Here is a 20282-nt window from a genome sequence, read left to right as displayed (position 1 = left end):
GGAGGGAATAGGATAATCATGTGTTTTTATTTGATAGTTTTTTTAAAACCTAGGCAATGAATACTGACTTTTCCTATTAAAGGTTTCATGTATGTAAAAAGTAAACAGCAGTTAAGCAAACGTTCACCCCATGCTCTAAACCACAGTTTTTGTCAGGTTAACGTGTAAAAGAAATATGAGGTTTCCAATTTATTCTCTGAAATTAATTGTAAATAAGACAAAGCTAATTTCCAAAACATTTTACCAGAGTGAACATTTGCTTAAATGATATGGAGAAAAACAATGTACAACTTGGGTAGTTAGAACCTCGCTTCTTGATTGCTATCAGGAAGAAGACAAATGTGAGTTTAGATGATAAATGATGGACAGCCATTGAAAGTAGGGGGAAGAGTTTTGTTGGAGTCTCATAACTCTATCATATTTTTCATAATATTTAACTGGACTAAATATATTCTATAATGAAATCATCAGTGTAATTGATAACACTTTGTGAAACTATCAGTTGTGTTACTGATGAGTTTGTGGGGTGTGTGTATATGTGTGTGTGTGTGTGTGTGTGTGTGTGTGTGTGTATCACCACAAAAGCTCAAGTCATTTCGTGCTAAATGAGCCGGTGACCCATTTTGTAGAAGGCTCTTTTTATTTTTTCAAAGAAAATAAGGCTCTGTGCTTGGGATTTATTTGGTCCTGGGAGTGACAGGTGCATTTATAATCAAGTTGAATCAAGAGTGACAAGGAGAAATACAACCAGATTTGTATTTTTTTTACAAGGGTATTCTTTTCCTAGAAGAGTCACATTCCTTTTTTAAAAATTTAAAGGTCTTTATTTGTTACTCTCCAAATATTTTGGTTGAACAAATATCTCTTGCAAATGTGTGTTCAAAATCCTTGCTTAGATGTGTAACTTTTATTCTTTGCAAGTGTTTAGGCAAATGCCTCCATTTCATTTTCTCTAACTTCCTGATAATACAGATAGAATACTTAGTGAAGGACACGAACCACTATTGAAGAATAATGATTGTGTAGATTGAGGGAAACTACACTGACTTTGAAAGAATACAGCAACCAATGGCAAGGTCATTGAAGTGAGGGCCTAGAGTGTCCGCAGGGTATATATTTTAGGAAGTCGTATTTGGAACAATACATGCTGGACAGTAGCGCTATAGGAGAAGTAACATGCTAAGTCTTCTCATTGATAATATCCATAAATCTGCATACATTTTTTAACATTCTCTTTTGCTTTGTTTCAATTTGGGTGTCTCTACACCATTCTTGATTTGTAGGACTAAGTAGATGTATTTTTTTCCAAGGCAATTTTATAACGTTCCTTTCTTCCCTAACATTTTTCTCATACTTTAGTATTCCTAACTATGCATTTGCCTAGTCTTACACAGAGGTGTTTTGGTTTTTTTGACTACTTTAAGCCACTCACACAACCCTGTCTGTTGGAACTATAGCTGTTAACTCCGTAATGTTTCTCTATGCCCCTTGAAAGTTCAATGTATCACAAGGTCCCTTCTGCGTTCTAGGAGACAGACTTGTTGTCAACTAGACTCAAAAATGAGGATATATAGCAACAAACAACCCACTGGCTTCACAAGACAGTAAGTTAGGAATTTTACAGCCGTGCCTCCCAATTTCTTGGCAAACTTTGGAAAATGCTACATACATAAAACTCTGGTAAGGTACAAAGGCAAATACAATTTACTTTGAGCAATTTCCTAGGACTTATTTCCTTATGTAAAACCCCTCTTCCTTCTTTCCTGCTGCAAGAGATGGAATGATACTCTGTAAGACAGCCAGACATACACCTATACTCTCAAAGGTGTCCACGCAGTAAAAAACCAGACCGAATGGTATGAGCATGTAACTTATTCATCACTTCCCAGGCATGGCAATGACAAATAATTCCCAAAAGTTACCTCAGACTTAGATCAAGGATTTTTATTTTCTAAATGACTAGAAAAATGAGATCCTAGATTAATACCTTTGATAAAAATATGATATTCTCTTAAGAGAATCTGAAACTCTTTTTATGAAGTAACGAAATCAGCTAATACCATTAGCTTCAAAAGAAGACTATCCTTTGCATAAAATAATCTTGAATGACAACTTCGAGAATAAAATTTTAAAGTTTTCTTAATGTTAAATGATTCCTGGCTCTACACCTTATAGGCATTAGATGAACCTACAATTCATACATGTTCAATGTCATGGTAAAAAAAAAAATTCTAGAAACAGGATGTAATTATGTGTCAGTTCCAAATGCCCAAAGAAAACACAGATTCAAAGCAAAGCACACATCACAGCAACATCCAGAGTTTAAGCTATGGAGGGTTTTACATCGATTTGTAAGTTCAATTCTCCAAAACCCTTTTCTTCAAGGTAGTAACTTTATTTCATCTTTATTGTAGTCATATCTTCATTACAATTAGCCCTCTATTAATAACAACACAGTTATTTTAATGTTTGTGGAGTCTTGATTTATTTTTTCCCTTGCTTTTATGTGTGCTAATCTTGGTGCATGTGCATTTTCTACCACATTGTAACAGGCAAGCTTTGGGTCAATTTTCTTGTCCTACACAAAGGAAGATTTTGAGTGCAGAATCTTAGCCACTAGGTCCTGGGTTGCCATTTTATTTTCCTCTCCTGGGGTGGATTTATTGGAAGGAAATGGGTAAAGGGGAGGGGGAGAAAGGGAAGGGATGAGAGGGACGAAGGGAAGAGTTCTCAGCTATGTTGAATCTTGATTCACGACTTTGCCTCCGTTCATGGTGGGTGTTCCAGAACTTTTCCTCGAACGTCCTTGTTTCTCTCCAATTTCATGTAGTGATGGCTCTCTGTACATACACACTGGAAAGCAAAATCACAACAATTACTTATTATAATAGTGGACATAAATTTGGGCTCAATAAATATGTCAAATTTGATTTTACAATATCCTTCACTCTCATCACCAGCTCTTCCCCCACTGTAAAAACGAGTTTTAACTTGACAATATATTTAGTGGATACATATGGCTGTCTTCCAGTTCTATCAGTCACAACGTTTTAAGTCTTCTTGAACTGCAGACATATGAGTGGTTTCTGCTCTCTTACAGATAAGGCTTGAGTCTTTACTGGCTACTAACGTATATAACAGGATTTCCATGTAGAGTTAGGGGAGACACTGAGCATATAATATTTAAAGGATAGAAATAGATATTTTGTTTTTCAGTTCTTGGTCTGCAATCTAGTTTGGGTAGGAAAAAAAATCCTTATTTACATGTTCCTAACCTTTACCTTACTATAGAAGATATGATATTGTCGCATGAAAGTGAAATATTTATTGCCAATTTTCAAGGTATCCTACATAAGAAGTGATAATGGGAGAGAGAGCACGGAAGAGAAAAAAAAAAAGAAAGAAATGATACAAATTTCCCAATTGTCCCAGATTTCCTTCACAGTAATGAACACAGTCCACGGCTTTTTAGTTATTCCTCAATAGGAAATGTGATTACGCAACCGTGAGATTTCAGTTCACATCTATATAAACAGTTCTTTTCTCCTCTATTGTTTTGTCTGGCTCTAAACCTCAGTCATCTGTGAATTATCATGGCTGTTGCTAGATTATTGCATAGAAAGAACAATGTTTTTCAATTCATAATTATTCTTGTAAGATAGAATCTATTAGCATATTGAGTACATTAAACAGATTCATTATATTGTTGTAAGATGGACAAATGTGACGGTATATGAGCATGTGAAATATTCACTTAAATATCAGGAATTATTTTCATCCTTGATATCCTTAGGAGCAAATAGTTAAGTACCTCCATCTATTGACCCATCACTACAATGCCTTGGTAATCTGAAAGTTAGTGCCAATCAAATAGCTTTCTCCCTTGGGCTTTGCCCTGGTACTGGAGACCTGAGCATCGCTATGACTGAATAGACGTCATGGTCATGTAGTGGTTAAGAGCATCATTTTGGGAGCCACACCCCCTGGATCCACATCCTCACTCAGTGACTTTCTAGCTCTTTCAATTTGGACACCTTTTCCTAACTGAAAAATCACAGTTTTATGAGTTTAAATGTCTGGCACATAGTAAGCACCCAAAGACATTTAAGAAAACGAAGGAGGTGATCTCTTAGTAAGAATTCTGAATAACAGATTTCAGGGAACATGGTGATAAGTTGTTTAGGCTGAAGGTGTTGTAAATCCAAAACTAGATTAAGTGAGTTAAGCTACAAGTAAGATTCTCCTCAGACTAGTTCAGTGATGAGGAGAGAGGTGTCTTCCAACATCTCAGTAGCAGAGCTTCTTAATGTGCATTTGAATCACCTAGGGATGCTGTTAAAATGCAGATTCGGATCAGAAGGTCTACAGTGGGCTTGAGATTTTGCATTTTTAATATGCTCCCGGGTGATGCTGATGCTGGCAAAACCCAACCTCACGTTGGGTAACACAAAATACGTATACAAATTATGTTTGTTAAGTATATTGTGCAAAATTATTACACACAATTATTGTTTAAATGAGATTTCAAAATATTTCAATTATTGCACTAAATTCTCCTCCAGTATCCCCCAAAGGACTAACTGCCTTTGGCCTAAGTAGCAAAGTGTGGAGGAAACCAGCTCAGAAAGAATTGATCCTGTAATTTTCAGATGGCGCTAGTAGGCAATTCAAGTTTCTGCGTTTCTTTTACCAAAGACAGAAGTTCCTTATGGAAGATCCTGTTGAAATCTTGACGTTCCTCAAGTCTATCTAATGTCTCTTAGCTATATTTCTGTTAGGAGCAAAGCATCAAAATCTCCAAAATTAAAGCATACATTTATATGTGCAAAACATAGCCATTTATTTACAACTGTTTAGTATGCAGGGGAACTCCGAAGAAGCAATGAAGTGGTTCAGTTGGAAAACTATTCTCGTGAGGCATAAAGCAGTTTTCCCTACTCTGTCACCTAACCGCCCATGAAAACCCACACAGCCCCAAACTGCAGATTGCTAAGTCAGAGTCGCAAAGACTGGAAAAATAGTATTTAAAAAAAACACAATAGATTTGACACACATATTTCTTAAGCTTCCACTTAGAGATACTTGAAGAATGTTACTTTCTAATTTCCAGTAAAGAATACAGTTTTATAACTTTTGTAGCTGCATTTTTTAGTGTTGCAATTTCTTTTTTAGTTTCCTTATGTTGTAGAGTCTACCCAAGATGTTCGTTTTGAACGTTTTTTTCTTTGCTATTTCTCACGTACACATAGAATATTTCAGTTTTGACAATATGAAATGTTATTATTATAAGTACCTCTGTGCATAACTTTTCTGATAACCTAACCCTGCTGGCCATCCTGGTATCAATTCCCCAGAGAGTTTACCCTGAGTGTAAGCCATAAACAAAAAAGTGACTATTAAAGTCAGAGATGTCCTCTTTGTATGGGACGAGCCAACAATCCCCTAATAGTCAAAAACATTAGTCTTAGCCCTGTCCTAAGAAAGAGAGGACTGAGATATAATTGAGGGGGTATAGGGTTAGTAAAAGGATAGGAGAATCTGATAAGAACATCCTAGGACTGTGCTGCCTAATATAGCATCCATTTTGCCATATGTGGTCATTAAGCACTTAAAATGTGGCTAGTCTTGGGGTTGACCCAGTGGTGTACTGGTTAAGTCCATGAGCTCTGCTTCGGCTGTTCTGGGTTCACTGGTTCGGATTCCAGGCATGGACCTACAGACTGCTTATCAAGCCATGCTATGGTGGCATCCCACATATAAAGTGGAAGAAGATGGGCACAGATGTTAGCTCAGGGCCAATCTTCCTCAGCAAAAAGAGGAGGATTGGTGGCAGACATTAGCTCAAGGCTAATCTGCCCATCCCCGAAAAATGCTAATCCTAATTCAGATATGCTATCAGTATAAAATAAACATTGAATTTTAAAGACCACACAAAAAGAATAAAATATCTCAGTAATAATGCCTTATATTGATTACATATTGAAATAATAATATTTTGGATATATTGAGTTGAATGTTATTGAAACTTATTTCACACATTTCATTTTTAAAATGTGATTACTAGAAAATTTTAAATTATATACATAGCTCATATTATATTTCTATAGACAGTGCTGCCTTAGAAGGGTTTGCTGTTCTCTGGAAGAGAAGTGTCTTGATTAGACCTAAAGCTAAAAGTCACTGTGTGATGGAGAGGACAGCTGAGAAAACTCCCTGACCTGATTGGACCTGACCTCCACATGGAGACGTGGGAGAGGCGGAGTATCTTGAATTCCTTTGATAGGATGAACCGGTTCACAAAACATTTATTGATCCTTTTAATTCAGCTTAACTGATACTGTATCACTTTAATTCTATTATTGACTTTTCATTTTCCTTTCTCTTCTCAAATGTCCATTACTCTTTTGCAAACTAACACCAAAGATGAATTCGTTCAGGTATTAATTTGTTACTTATTCTACAATCAGATATATATCTACTTTGTGCCAGGCACTCTGCTAGATTCTGTGGCAACTGCAAGAAATGACCTTGTGATTCCTGCCTTCAAGGAGCTCCAGGCTAAGACAGCATAGGTATGCACACAAATTGCAGGGTAGAAAGGAGAGAGTCGAATGGAAATGAGTGCATGAAAATAGTGATTTGATGTTGAGTTAGCCTTGAAGGAGCTAGCAGATTTAGAGAGATGGATGTGCTAATAAATAAGGGTGAAGAGATGAACCTCAGGTTATATAAGAAAAACAGTGACTGGTTGAAGAATGGGCTAAAATAGGGAGGTCATGGTGAGAGATAAGCCTGATAGGACTGACTTGTGTCAGGCCTCCTGAATTCCAGGTCAGGAGACTGAAATCACAGTCATGAAATATATCAGCCTCATCTGATAGTGAATGAAGAATTAATAATATGTCCATCAAGTATACGAGTGTATAGGGAAAAATCTATTTATTTGATCTCTTTATTGAGAGAAACGTCTAACTATGTTTACATGATATGAATACAGCCAGTCAGAGTAGTCAAGAAGAATCAGTCAAACGGAATCTTACCGCGTGGATTCCATAAGAAATGGCTGGCAGCATGTGAAACTTTTATGAGTTGTTCTGATGCCTTGCAAACACAATTTCTTAGGAACAGACTTAGCTAAGACACCATTATGTATGAGACCTGCTGCTGGTCTGCTATATACAATATCTAACACACTGCTAGTACCATAATTTTAACTGCAATTGAAAGTAGGTTTTAATTGGTAAAGCCGACTAACATGATGAGAAGGGTTATCCTTTTGTTGTGAGGGAAGCTTAATTTAGCAATTAAAGTAAACAAACAACAAATGATAAATCAAGAATTACTAACCCCACATATGAGAATCACATATAATTTAAGATACAGTAAAAATTAATCACAGTTTTATACAGCTACTAGTACTAGAATTTGGAGTTCTGGTATTAATTTCCAATCATATACCACTAAGCAATTAGGGGAAACCTTTAAGAAGCATGCTAGGAAACTGTCTGGGTTCTGATCTTCAATAGTTATATAAATTCTATGGTTCCTAAATAGTACTCCTCAAATCATTTCTATCCCATGCAAGGGTAAGTTTTTCTTTTCTTAATAATCAGATCCTTATTCGTAATTGCAAAGTACTCCAGTCTCTCAGTTTGCAGTAGTTCAAAGTACAATGATGCTTATGTAGGGGGCTTTTCCATCACTTTCTGTTAAATAAGCTATTATTTCATTAGGAACAGATTTATTCTGCTTTAGGAGCATCTAAATTTTTTTTTTTTAAATCTCTGTTCTGGAATATTTTCTTCCTGTGCCCTCTGTTTTATGCGTTGTGGCCCACTACAGCTATGAGAGCAAAGTTCAACATTCTAGTTCTTTTGCTGAAGAGTAATTTTCAGACTGGGACTAAAGTGAAAAGACAAACAAAAAAAATCCAGCTCCCTATCTTTCTTGTCCTCTCAGCTTCCCAATCCTATTTCACAGAAACTCCGATTCAGTGTCACTGCCCATTTAGCAACTGCAAACAAATCCTCTGATTTAGGGAACTTGAGATGTTACTATCTGACCATATCTCATTCAGGACCTGTGGGCTACTACACCCATGAGACAGACTTTCTCTTCAGTGAGCATGATTTAACAGCCAGCACTTGGTATGGAACTGACTTCTGTGTTTCTTTCTGATTTCAGTTTACACTATTTTTCCAAGAAAGTTTCAATATCCAAATTTCAAGAATGTTCAGTGTCCTGAAGACGCAATACCTGAACGATAAACAACATTACTTCTCTTTCATCTGGGTCTTCTGAGTTGTCCTGGATCACGTTTCTTGCCCTCTTTCCTTTTTAAAGTAGGAAAAAAATACTTGCTCTTTTTTCACCCCACAGGATATTTTTGAGATAAATATCCTCGTTTCTCTAACACACGTGGTATCACAATAGTTTTGGATAAAAGGTAAAAGGAGATAGTGCCCTGAATGGGGAAGCATTTCTGTTTGGCACTTCAGAATCCTTTCTTCAAATCAGTTTTCTTCCTATTTTTCCTCTGTTCTGATGAATGCTTCAATTGCATCCTCTACTTCCCCTTCCTCCTCCTTCTCCTCCTCCTCTTCTTCTGGATGTTTCCTTTTATTCATGTTTCATGTTTTGACTTTTCTTGAGCTATAGTGCACTGACACAGAGGAGTTCATTCCAGCTTTCAGAGCAAAGACGAGGTGGGGAGATGTGACGAGAGAGAATTCCTTATTTGCAGATGCAAGGACAGGCGCAGGTTCCAGTAACACAGCCCACCTCACGTATTACGTTACAATGTAGCATTCGCTAGGAATGCCCAGTTCAACCTTTTGATGTCAGCAGAACACGCGTGTATGGTGGACATTAGTCACCTCGTGACTTGATATAGTGAAGGTTGTCATTTTCACAGCTGCCTGAGATTCACTGGCCATATTTCTGAAGAAAGCCCTGCACTCCTGATGTCACAAATAAAATGCTGCACTTGGTCATAACAAGACCGTAAGCTACCAACTTTGTAATAATATATGCTATTGCTCTATTTATTTTTTTGCTTTCCTTTTAAATGCAAGATTGTGCCATTAGAAAAGAGAAAGATCAAATATATATTACTTGGCTTTGAAGTCTTAAAATCCACCCTCTCTTTGTAGGATTAGATATGGGTCTTTCCAGGGCAGCCTTTCCATTTAATATTTTTTGATTATATTCTTTTCACTGGTCCCTCTGTTCGAAAAGCAGTTATCAGAATATGCAGGCGTTTCTTGCCATTATAATAGCTCAGATTCCCTGTTTGCAACTTTTCACATTCAACAATCACTTTTATTTTAGATATCATAAATTTCTCTTGGAAAAGTTAAACTAAAATAATGCCTTTCTTAAAAATGTGAAAAAAGTGAACTCTCAGGAGTTGGTGTTATTTATAAATCAGTCAACTATAACAAACCAGGTGCCAGGTACCATCCCGCGGGTACTCTCCTCCTAGGTAGTCACTGTCCTCATTGTCATAGTTAATATTAATTGAACACTTACTGTACATCTGCATTTTATATACACTAAGAGTATTTTAAATGACCCTAAAAGGTAGACCCTTTTATTGGTCCCTTTTGCAGCTGAGCAAACTGAAGAAAAAAAGGGTAGTTTGTTCAAAGTAGAGCCCTGATATGGGGCAGAGTTGGCATTCAAAGTCATGTGTGGTTAACTCCTGGGTTCCCGCTCTAAGCTTATAGTTCAATGTAACTGAAGAAAAATATGAAACTTCGGTTGACTGGCCTGAGTCAAAATCTTGACCCCAAACCTCACAGGGGTGCTCAGCACTTCCTGGAATCCCCCTACATTTCTCTAGCCAATTCGCTCTCCCATTCTTCCCAAGTGACTCTTCCATACTTTCTCTTTCCTTCTCGAACTTCCCACACCGCCCCAACCCTTCTCAGACTCAGGAAGAGGCCTGCTTTCTTTGTTGTTTTCTTTTGTTTGTTTCGTTTTCCTTTTTTTTTTCCTTTCTCTCCGTCTCTCCCTTCCTCTCTCTCTCCTTCCTCCCCAATTCCTGCTCTTCCTCCCTTCCTTCTTTCCCTTTTATCAATAAACTACCTTATTATGTATTTCACATAGAAAAGAGAAGAGAAAGTTTTCATATTTCCACCACAAAAACTACCAACCTGCACATATCTGCTGGCACACGACCGGCTCCCTGCTTCTTACAATGCTTGTACTCTTCCTGTCCCTCTCTCAGTGGAGTCTCCACTGGCCACTTGTGTCCTTGATCCCAACCCCTCTAGTCAGTGTCACTCAGTGACCCTCTGTCCTCTAATGCCAAGTTTTACTTCTCCCCCATTGTTCCCATGAGCCTATATATATGCTATAATAGCTTTAAACAAACAAACCAACCCCACCATGTAACCACCATGTTTCTCTCCAGCTCACACTCCATTTCTCTACTTCCTTTTTATAACAGAACTCCTCAACAGTGTCATAGAATATTACTTTCTTCTTTACCTCTTGTTATAACTTAAATCTGCTCCAATTAGACTTATTTCCCACTACTCCACTGAAATCACTCTTGTCAAGTCACTACTGACCATGTGTTACAAACCCCATGGTCGGTCCTCATTCAGCAGCTGACTGATGTTCTGGCAGCATTTCATAAAGATAATGGCTCTGGTCATAATTTTGCCCCTTTTTAGCTGTACAGACCTGGGCGAATTATTAAGCTCAGTTTCCTCATCTTTAAAATTGGGATGACAATCTTAACCTGAAGACAACAAAAGTGGTAGTGACCATCAAATGATACTCTGGTTAGGGAAGCACATTGAAAATAACAATGAGGGATGCAAATGGAATATAAAGTTGAACAACTGCTACTAGTTATTTCTTTGATGTTACTGCTGGACTCTTGCAAACCATTTAAATATTGAGAGTTCTGGTAGTTATGGGAGAACGAGTTGTAAATCTCTGAGTGTCAGTATTGCTTTGGAATAGAGTTGGAAAACCTGTGTGGAGGGCAAGTGTAGTTGTTGCTGACAAATCCTGTTTTCCAAATGGAGGCAATATAACTCCAGTTTCTGATAAAGCTCATAATTGACACTCTATACAGAACTCTGATCCTATATCAGTTTCCATCAAAGACAAATGAAATATGACTACATAATCTTTTTATTACTACCAATTTAATCAAATTTTCCTTGGCCCTCTGTAAATTCTAAGAAGTGGAAAGGTTAGATTGCTCTGTTAGTTAATGTACCATTAAAGATATTTAATTGTCTTAATAGCAGATCATGGAAGGGTGTGGGCAATTAACATAAAGCAATTTCACACCTTAATTAATGTCACGTGGAATCCCTTTGGAACTGTTGGAGAATTTTAAGTGCTGGTTCAGAAGCGATGTATTGCCAAAGGAATGCACCCAGTATGCCGTAAATATTTATTATAAAGAGTTAAGAGACATTGTGAACAAAAGGATCTATGTCTTTATTTAGGAAGAGAACAAAAGCAATATTTGTGTGTAAGAGAGAGATAGACATGGAAGAAGAATGTGTGGGGAAGAAGTAGGAGAATTTTCTTGGACTAAATTCAAAACTAGAAAAAAAGCTGCTTTGAATGAGTTGCAATGCTGTGGGGGAAGGTGTCAAAGGCCGGCAAAGATCCAAAATTCAAAAGAGAGAGAGAAATGTAGCTATTATCTTGTCTGTAATTAAAACAATTGGAGCCATCAGAGGTACTTTTTGGCTCCATCTTCTTTTTTTGTCTTTTAGAACCATTCAGTTCTGTTTACAGTTAATCAAAATAAAAATATCAAAATTACTTTGCCATTAGTGTCTCCCAATTGGAGCTTTACAACATCAGGACTCCTCATTTATTCTGTTCTTTGGTGTCTCATTACACAGTTTTTGAAGAGATTATTTTCCCTCAAATTCAATTTTCATTGTCTCTAATCCCTTACGCAATGCCACACCTCACAGCATTTCTCCAGTACATAAGACAATGTCCAATTTCCAAGGGAAAATGAAAAAGGCACTTTGCATTGATCTGACAGATTTGAGAGATCCAACTTTCTTACAATGTCTACTCTTCATATTATTCCTATTAAACAGATGGGATTTATAATCAACTTCATCTTCAGAGATTACTGAGGCTTAAGAAGGTAAATTACTTTCTCAAAATCACTTAGCAAATCATTTGCAAAATTTTTATCAGAAGAATCAGACATGTATTTATCCTTGATTAACTGATTTCCATTAGGGTATTCTTTCTCAGTGAGCAATTTAGTACAATAATTGGTATTACCTCTATTAACTCCATACTATAATTTAACTGAGCACTAAAATACACCCATCTTAATAGCAGTAGGAAATGTAAAAATGTAACATGTTTGATATACTTAATTCCATGGTGTCAGAGTGACAATTGACTCCATATTAGATTAGGCTTAGTCCAATACATTGATCACAATAATTTCAACAAATTTAAATAATTGCCTATGACCAGATTTGATCAAAATGAGCCTAGAAACACCAAATTCAGTTTAGAACACTGAGTCTCAAACCTGGTTGCCATCAGATATACTTGGATAATAAATCAGAACACTTTGGAGATTTGGTCTGAGAATTTCTAGCTTTTAAAAACACTCCAGGTCGTTCTGATACTGATATAGGGGAAACACTGATCTACATTATACTGCTGAGATTTAACTCAGGTTCTATTAGCTTAAAGTAACAGTTCTAATGGGGAAATGGATAATTTGTAACTGCCCTATGGGTGTGTGTGTGTGTGTGTGCGTGTGTGTCTGCTGGTCCTATCTCCCCACTAGAAAATAAATTGGTGGAAACAGGTAAATCTTTCTTTATTCCAAGTTTAACATTTCTGTAGCAATGACTCTTACTTGATATTTACTAATTCTACCTTAGAAACGTATTTCTCTCTCCAGGATTAAGTTCTTGAACCTTAAATCTTTGAAAAGTGCACACACTCTTTTCGGTGGTATGGGGGATGGGAAATGGCCACTCCAATATAGGTCTCTTTGGCATGAGGATTATTTGGGGCTGGTTACTTTTAAAAACTGCAGATGGGAAGGAGGCTCTCAGGAGTAGAATTTACTTACCCTTTGTTAAGAAACATTTACATTGTAAAGGAAATCTCCATCTGCAAAGGTGTCTCCCTCTCTGGATAGGAAGAAGAGGGGATGACCTTATCTCTAGAAACTCTTATCAATGCAGAAGGCAAGGACTTAAATTTGCATAATAATCTTATTCCTGTTTACTGTGCTTGTCTGGTAACCTCCTGTAACTGACTCCCTCTACCCTCAACATCCTCCTTTGTCTTTAGCTGAAGATGATACTTAAGGTGGTGGCTTCAGCAATTTTGGTGAGTTGCTCAGCTTGCCTGAACCTCGCCCATGTATACATGTTATAAAGCTGTGTTTAATTTTCTCCTGTTATTCTGTCTCATGTGAATTTAATTTGTTCTCCTGCCAGAAGAACCCAGAGAGGGTAGAGGAAATGTCTTCCTCCCCTACAATGGAAAGCAACAAGATTCTGAAAACTTGGCCACCTGCAGGAGCTGAGTAATGAGCTTCTTGAAGAAGGAGGGAGGAGAAAAGGAGGAGATTGTATCTTGTTCTTTGTCAAAGAGTATTTGGCTGCTGTATCTGAAGCTAAAGGGGAGTCACCACCAAGACAATTTGAACCTAGGGGAGTCACTTCTCTGTGGCATAAACAATGCTCTGAAAGGGCAAAATTGGTAATCATGCATGCTGTGGTATTGTCTTAAATTCCAGGGGTGGGGACCCATGTAAGCAAAGGTTGATGTGCAATGTACATAGTCATGGGTTTAAATATCAAGTCCATCCATCTGTCTGCATAGATGCCCTTGCACCCCCTCATTACCACCTCCTATGTTCTAAACACAGGACAAAGGGTGAAGCTGTGGAGGGAAAGGGGCTGGTGGATAATTACTATCATGTAATCAGTGCAGGTCTTTAAGATCCTCAAACTAGCAGAGCTTAATTTTGGGTATCCTGACATTCAAAATGATACCCCAATCAGGAGTGGGGGAAAAGGCAGAGATATTTGAAAAACAAAAACAAAGCAAACCTTCTCTTACTTTTCCTCTATAAGAGGCCAATTCCCTTCATAAAAGAGGGGAGGATTTACTTCTATAGTACCGGACTCTGTCAGTAATAGTAATAGTGGTGGCTTCTCACAGGTTTTCAAAAATTCCTTTAAAAAGTAAAAATAATTAACAATCTTTTTAGTTAACCAGCAATATGGCTAACCTCTTATGAAGCTATCATTTTCTTTCTTTTCTAAAAATGTCTTCTGGCTATGTGCTTTACACTTGGCCTATGGAAAAAATATTATTGAAAACTTTCTTTACAGATAGGCGCTACGCTGAGAATGTTTTTCATCCTGCACCCTCCAAAAACATTTCACAAATCGCCCATTTATGGTAACAGCTCATAAAACTGTACTTTACTCATTCAATAATTCAAGAAAAGAAATGTGTTTGGAATCATTTTATATGTAAATCCTATGCCAGGTTCCATGAAGGAACATGGTTTTGCAACAAAGTGCTTATGAAGACTGCCACAGGATGCCATTGTCAAAGAACTTCAGGAATCATCTAGCCCAAATTCTTCTCTACAGAATAGGAAATAAATCCTGTTAAATTTCATCAGGTTGAAGTGATATAATCTTAATTCTTTCTTGCCTCGTTTTAATAAGGCATTCCTATAGCTATCTTATCCTATCATCTACCAATATGAATTTATCTCATCATATTACACATACTTGTCTCAATTTTGCATGGCTTAGAATTAGCTTACTCTTCAAGTTGTAGCCTGGTATAATATTTCTGCTTTGCTACCCCTGACTTTTCTGAGTATGTGCATATGCACAGGCTTACTTCAGATTGAAAGGCAATACAGTGAAGGGATTACGTGCATAGGCGTTGACACTGGGCTTCCTAGATTCCAACCCCAGTTCTGTATTTATCTAGCCCTGTGATCTTAGACAGGTTACTTAACTACATTAAATGTTAGTTTCCTCATCTTTAAAATGAGAATCTTAACATAGGACTGCTTGAGGTTTAACAGAGATAACATAAGCAAACTGCCCAGCAAACAGTAAACTGATAAATAGTGTATGGAAGTAGTAAGACTAGTAATAGTGGTGATAATAGTGGTAGTGAGAGTAGTTGTGGGATCCAGCAGGCAGAAACAGGTCACACTGCACAGTAGAATAAGGCCTAACAAAACCTCGAGTGGACACCTCTTTGATAAATGATGGTAACCTGTAAAAACCATTTAATGATAACAAATACTACTGCATGGAGAATCACTGGGTAATTCTTCATATTTTTTTGTATTATAGTAATGATATCAAGGTACAGACGAGGTGTAAGAGAACTGACCAATTTTATGTGTATCAGGTAAAGTACAATATAAAAGCATGAAGATCTCCATGAATCCGAAGGGCTTTTATTTCTAAGGAGCAAGTATATTCCAGATTGAAAATGAAGAGAAGCAATTAGGAGACATTTATTCGAGAGCATTGACTAGGGTCCTGCTACGCATTACTGAGGTTCAGACCTCGGCCTGTAGTCCGCCTCGCCAGTCTTCACGGAGATTAACCACTTGATCCCTTAGACCAGAATGTCTCGGTTTGAATTCTGGCTCTGCCACTTACAAGCTGCTTGATTTGGGACAAATTGCTTAGTATCTCTGTGCTTCATTTTCCACATTTGTAAAATGGAGATAATTCTAGAATCAACTTCATAGAAATGGAGTGAAAAATAAAAGAGACAATAATTGAGACATGCTTAGCATTAACACCTGTGCAAAGTAAGCCGTTAGCTAATATTAATCAAAAAGTGAAACTTGTTCTCTAAGACAAAAGGCAAAGACGTTTCTAGGGAATTAAAAGGTCTTTGGTCTGAAGCAAATTAATTTCTTGTTTTCGTCTTTGGAAGTGATTCTCATCATATTCTATATACTTCACACTCAAGTTTTCATTCCTACAATCCAAAGAGACACAGAGCCTCAGAAGTAAATCCGAGTATTAGTGAATCTAATTTAAAATGGACTTTATTTTTTCCCCCAGAACAAAAGGAATTTTTTTTTCCTTTTGTTCTTATTTAATGATTCTAAAAGTATCAGTAAATAAGAAAAATAAAAACAAAACAATCAACCAAAAGCTGTCAATAAGAAAATTAGGAAATCAGAGAGATTCTAAAGTTAGGATGATGGCAGGCTGATGCAGAGGCTCTTAGTTGTCTTAATCCTGTTCTACCACTCTCCCAAAATCACTGAAGATTTGTTTGATACGTAGCCATCCAGAAAAAAGACTACATTCTTAGTCTTCTCTGCACCTAGGTGTGAGCACCTGACTGGGTTGTGGTCAGTGGGATGTAAATATCCTATGGCAGCTAATGGGGACTGTCTTGAAGAGAACACTGGCACAGGCTTTAGCCTCTATCTTTTTCATCCATTCCTCTGCCCTCTGACTGGGATGAGGATGCTGGTTGGATGATGGGGATAAGGGCAGATCCAGGGCCATTGTGTGTGGCTGTGCTGATAGCACAGGGCACAGTTGTACAACACAGTAGGGAGAGGGACGTTCAAAGCTGGACACAGACAATGTCCCTAACAATTGGGAAGCCACAGAACCAGCCCTGGACAGCAGCTTGTAGATTTGGTTTGTGAAAAAATAAAATTGTGTGTGATAAAGCCACTCTTAACGTGCGTTGTGTGTTATATGCAGCCAAACCTAATTCTAACATATACAACTAAGAATGTCTAGTTGTCTCTTCCCACATTTGTACTGAAATGCAGCCATAAATGTAGAATTAAGGCAGCTCTGGAACTAGGAGCATGGTCATTGTATAAATTTCTCTGGGAAATGTATACATGGTCATTCAGGCCCAAGAGGAAGTTTGACCAGCCAAAGCAAACACAGCAGTCGTGATTAGGAGGGGAGATTATAGGTATCTCTTTTCTGAGGGGGAGGAGTGCAGCATGGAAAGCATTATCCACAAAAGGAATAAATAAAATACATAGTTTTTTTTCCTTATCCTTTATACTTGAATTTTCCAAATGAGCATGTACTATTTTCATTACAACAACAAAAATCAACTTAAATGCACAAATAAAAATGATGCAATAATTTTGATAGTTTACTCACACTGTACCTGGAGTGTTTTTGTTTCCTTAATCCCCTCCTCTCATCTTAAATGGTCACATGCCTAGCCCTGAAGGTACATTGAAATATTCGCTTTTCAATATCTTCCTTTTGGTGGAAGAAATAGCTCTTGCCTTAAATTGCAATATCATTTCCCACAACATGTAATTCATCACTTTTTGGATTGTCCTATTGCCATTAGTAAACATGTTTCATATCTCCCAGAATATTATAAAGTTGTCTGGAGCATATAGTTCTTCTTTATCTTTACCTATTCATTCATTTGTTCATTCATGTGTTCACTTATTGAATCTATAAGGATCATTGCACATCTCCCTATGATACATCAGATATCGTACAAGATACAAAAAGATATGAGGAAAAATAAAACATATTCTGTTCACTCAAAAAGTGATCTAACCATGGATAAGAGGAGAGAGAGTGGTAAATAGGTAAATGTAATACAATGTGATAATTTCTAAGAGAGAGAAATGTATACAATGATAAGATGACAGAATATGTAATTCTACTTGAAGAAAGTCAGAGCAGCCTTCAAGGAAAAATTGACTCTTGAATTCATTCTTTACAAGGACTAACAGGCAGGTTCCAGGCCCATGAGAGGATGGAAATTGTGGGGAGAGGAGGGCGAAAAAGCTACCTGGGGCCCAAAATAGTGGAAATATATTGCAAGAAGGAGCATTCAGTTTTGTGGTTAAAAACATCAGATGTGAAGGGAAGCCTGGGAGGGAAGAGGAGCCTTGAATGTCACATTTCCCCCCAGTACTTTGACATGGTATTGATTTGACAAATGTTTGTTGACTGCCATAGTCATATGTTCTCTACAACAGGCATTGCGTCCCTACATCGGTTGACCTCAGCACACCCTGTAGATATTTAGGGGGCAGACAAGTCTGGCTAAGTCACAGAATTGCAATGCTCTGCCTCAATTTTCTAATCTCCTCAGACAAGGAGGCTGGACTAAGGTGACTTTTAGAGATGAACGTTGTGTTGATGAACCTCCAGACTGCTGCTGCTTTCTCATCCCGTATTCAAAAGCTTGCCTGAATACAGTAAATGTGGTCACCCCAATGGTATATTCTCATTCTACTTAAGGAACAACGTGCCAAAAATGGGTTTCCTCAGCATAAAATTATTTATTCTAGTGATAAATTTGAAATAAGTGAACACTATATTAAATGATCATGGGAAGGGAGGTTACAGCTTCAACTGAGAAGGAAAAATTTAATACTGTAAATATTTATTGATCACAGTAAATAGCATACTATTTTCTTTCCTCAAAATATACAAAGAAAATTAATACATACATTGTTAGATTTGTTCACAAAGTTGTAGAAATTAGAATATAAACATATTTCTAAAAGCCTTTTGCATACTTTAAAGTACTATATGTAATAGTACTCTTGGTTCTTCAAGAGTGTATCCTGAGAAATTAAATTATTGTATTCAACCAAGAAGGAAATTACATTCCAAATGGTAACCACCACTGTTTTTCTACTTTCAGGAATTTTCTAGCTTCTATATTCAAGCAGCTTTTTCCTAAGAGCAAAGTACTTGTAACAGATTTTTTTTTATATAGACAAAGGTAATATTGTGTTTTCTGAAACTTTGTTCTGATCTGTTGCATTCCAAGAAAACTCGACTGAGCAAAAGGACGAGAAGCACAATTGGCGTTAAAACACAGTTCAGGGTCTAAAGAAGAAAAGAAGTTCGTTTCATACCTTCAATAGGTTTTGGTACAAAATGTGATGAGGGCTTGGTTTTCTTCACTCTGTTCCCTTTCATAATTTGCCCTTCCTTATTGAGTCCCAGAAACCACGCTCTGCCTGATTCTTGCTGACGGTACAGTGTGGAAGAATAGATCACGTAGTAGTTTTCAAACACAGATTCCTTAAATTTGCATTCTGGAGTGAAAACATCCTGCAGACAAAAAGAAGATACAAAAAAGAGAAAGGACATAAGAATGAATCAGCAAATGCTTAAATTCAATGAGCCTGACATACAGGTCTTCTCTTAAGAACAAATGAGAGGCAATTTCTATCAGCACTTGGTTATAAAGATTCATCAAACAAAATCAAGAAACCAGGTTTCCTTTCTAAATGACCTTTACACCATAGAACACAGCCGTTCAGGTTTGAATCACTCCTTGGGCTTCTATCATTCGAGACTGTGCCCAGGTCCAAATCGTGAGCTCAGTATAACATTTTGTAAATTTAAGAGATTGGCCATTGTGCGCTTCAGTGGCCCTTGGCATGTAAAATGTATACCTGGGAATCAAAATCAAACATGACCACAGCAGACACAGGCTCTCCAGACCTTTTTTTTTTCCAAAGAAGATTAGCCCTGAGCTAACATTTGCCAATCCTCCCTTTTTTCTAAAGAACACTGGCCCTGAGCTAACATCTGTGCCCATCTTCCTCTACTTTATATGTGGGACACCTGCCACAGCATGGCTTGCCATGTGGTGACGTGTTCCGCACCCAGGATCCAAACCGGGGTACCCGGGGCCACCGAAGCGGATTGTGCGCACCTAACCCCTGCGCCACTGGGCCTGCCCCTCACCAGATGCTTTTGAAGGGCCTACCCTATATGTACACAAACCTATTAGACAGCCAAAGCTTGTTCTGTAAAATCATCAGTATATTACATCTTTGCTTGTCAGTAACTTTCCCTTTAATTTCTTTGAAACATTTTTCTACTTAGTAATCCAAATCTCAGGTAAAAACACTTAGGAATAAGTAGTAGAAAAATATTACTATTGCCGTGCATGATCTTCAATAAAACAGAGAAGGAGAGTTTTAGTTCGAGAAGGAACCTTAAAAATCCTCTACTTCAACCTCATCATTTGAAAAGTGAGAAAACCAAAAGGTTATATGATTAATTCAAAGTTATACCAAAAAAATCACTGTGCCAATGTGAGGACTCACATTTATTGCTTCACAATCATGGCCTGTCAAACTCACCTTTTCTGCCTGAGTCTTGTTTAGTGACTTACAATGAGATTGTATAATCAATACAATAAGATCAAATCCTAACACGTCAAATTAACAAAATGTATTCCATGGGAAGAAGAAATTCCTCCCCTTCTGAGAT

General features: G+C 37.3%; 1 protein-coding gene across 2 annotated transcripts in view; it reads right to left on the bottom strand.

The window, feature by feature from the left end:
* Positions 1-2398: 2398 nt before the first annotated feature.
* The window catches only part of FGF12 (fibroblast growth factor 12), a 502428-nt gene continuing 484544 nt past the window's right edge, over positions 2399-20282 (bottom strand). For both annotated transcript variants that reach the window (XM_046659306.1, XM_046659305.1), the window contains 2 exons: positions 18911-19109; positions 2399-2853 (listed from right to left, as the gene is read on the bottom strand). In XM_046659306.1, coding sequence (XP_046515262.1) covers positions 2735-2853; positions 18911-19109 — 318 coding nt within the window. In that variant the 3' untranslated portion in view covers positions 2399-2734. The remainder of the gene's footprint in view (positions 2854-18910; positions 19110-20282) is intronic.

The sequence above is a fragment of the Equus quagga genome, chromosome 4 (assembly GCF_021613505.1).
Source record: "Equus quagga isolate Etosha38 chromosome 4, UCLA_HA_Equagga_1.0, whole genome shotgun sequence".
Classification (NCBI taxonomy): Eukaryota; Metazoa; Chordata; class Mammalia; order Perissodactyla; family Equidae; genus Equus; species Equus quagga.
This window is presented reverse-complemented; position numbering and strand designations above follow the sequence as displayed.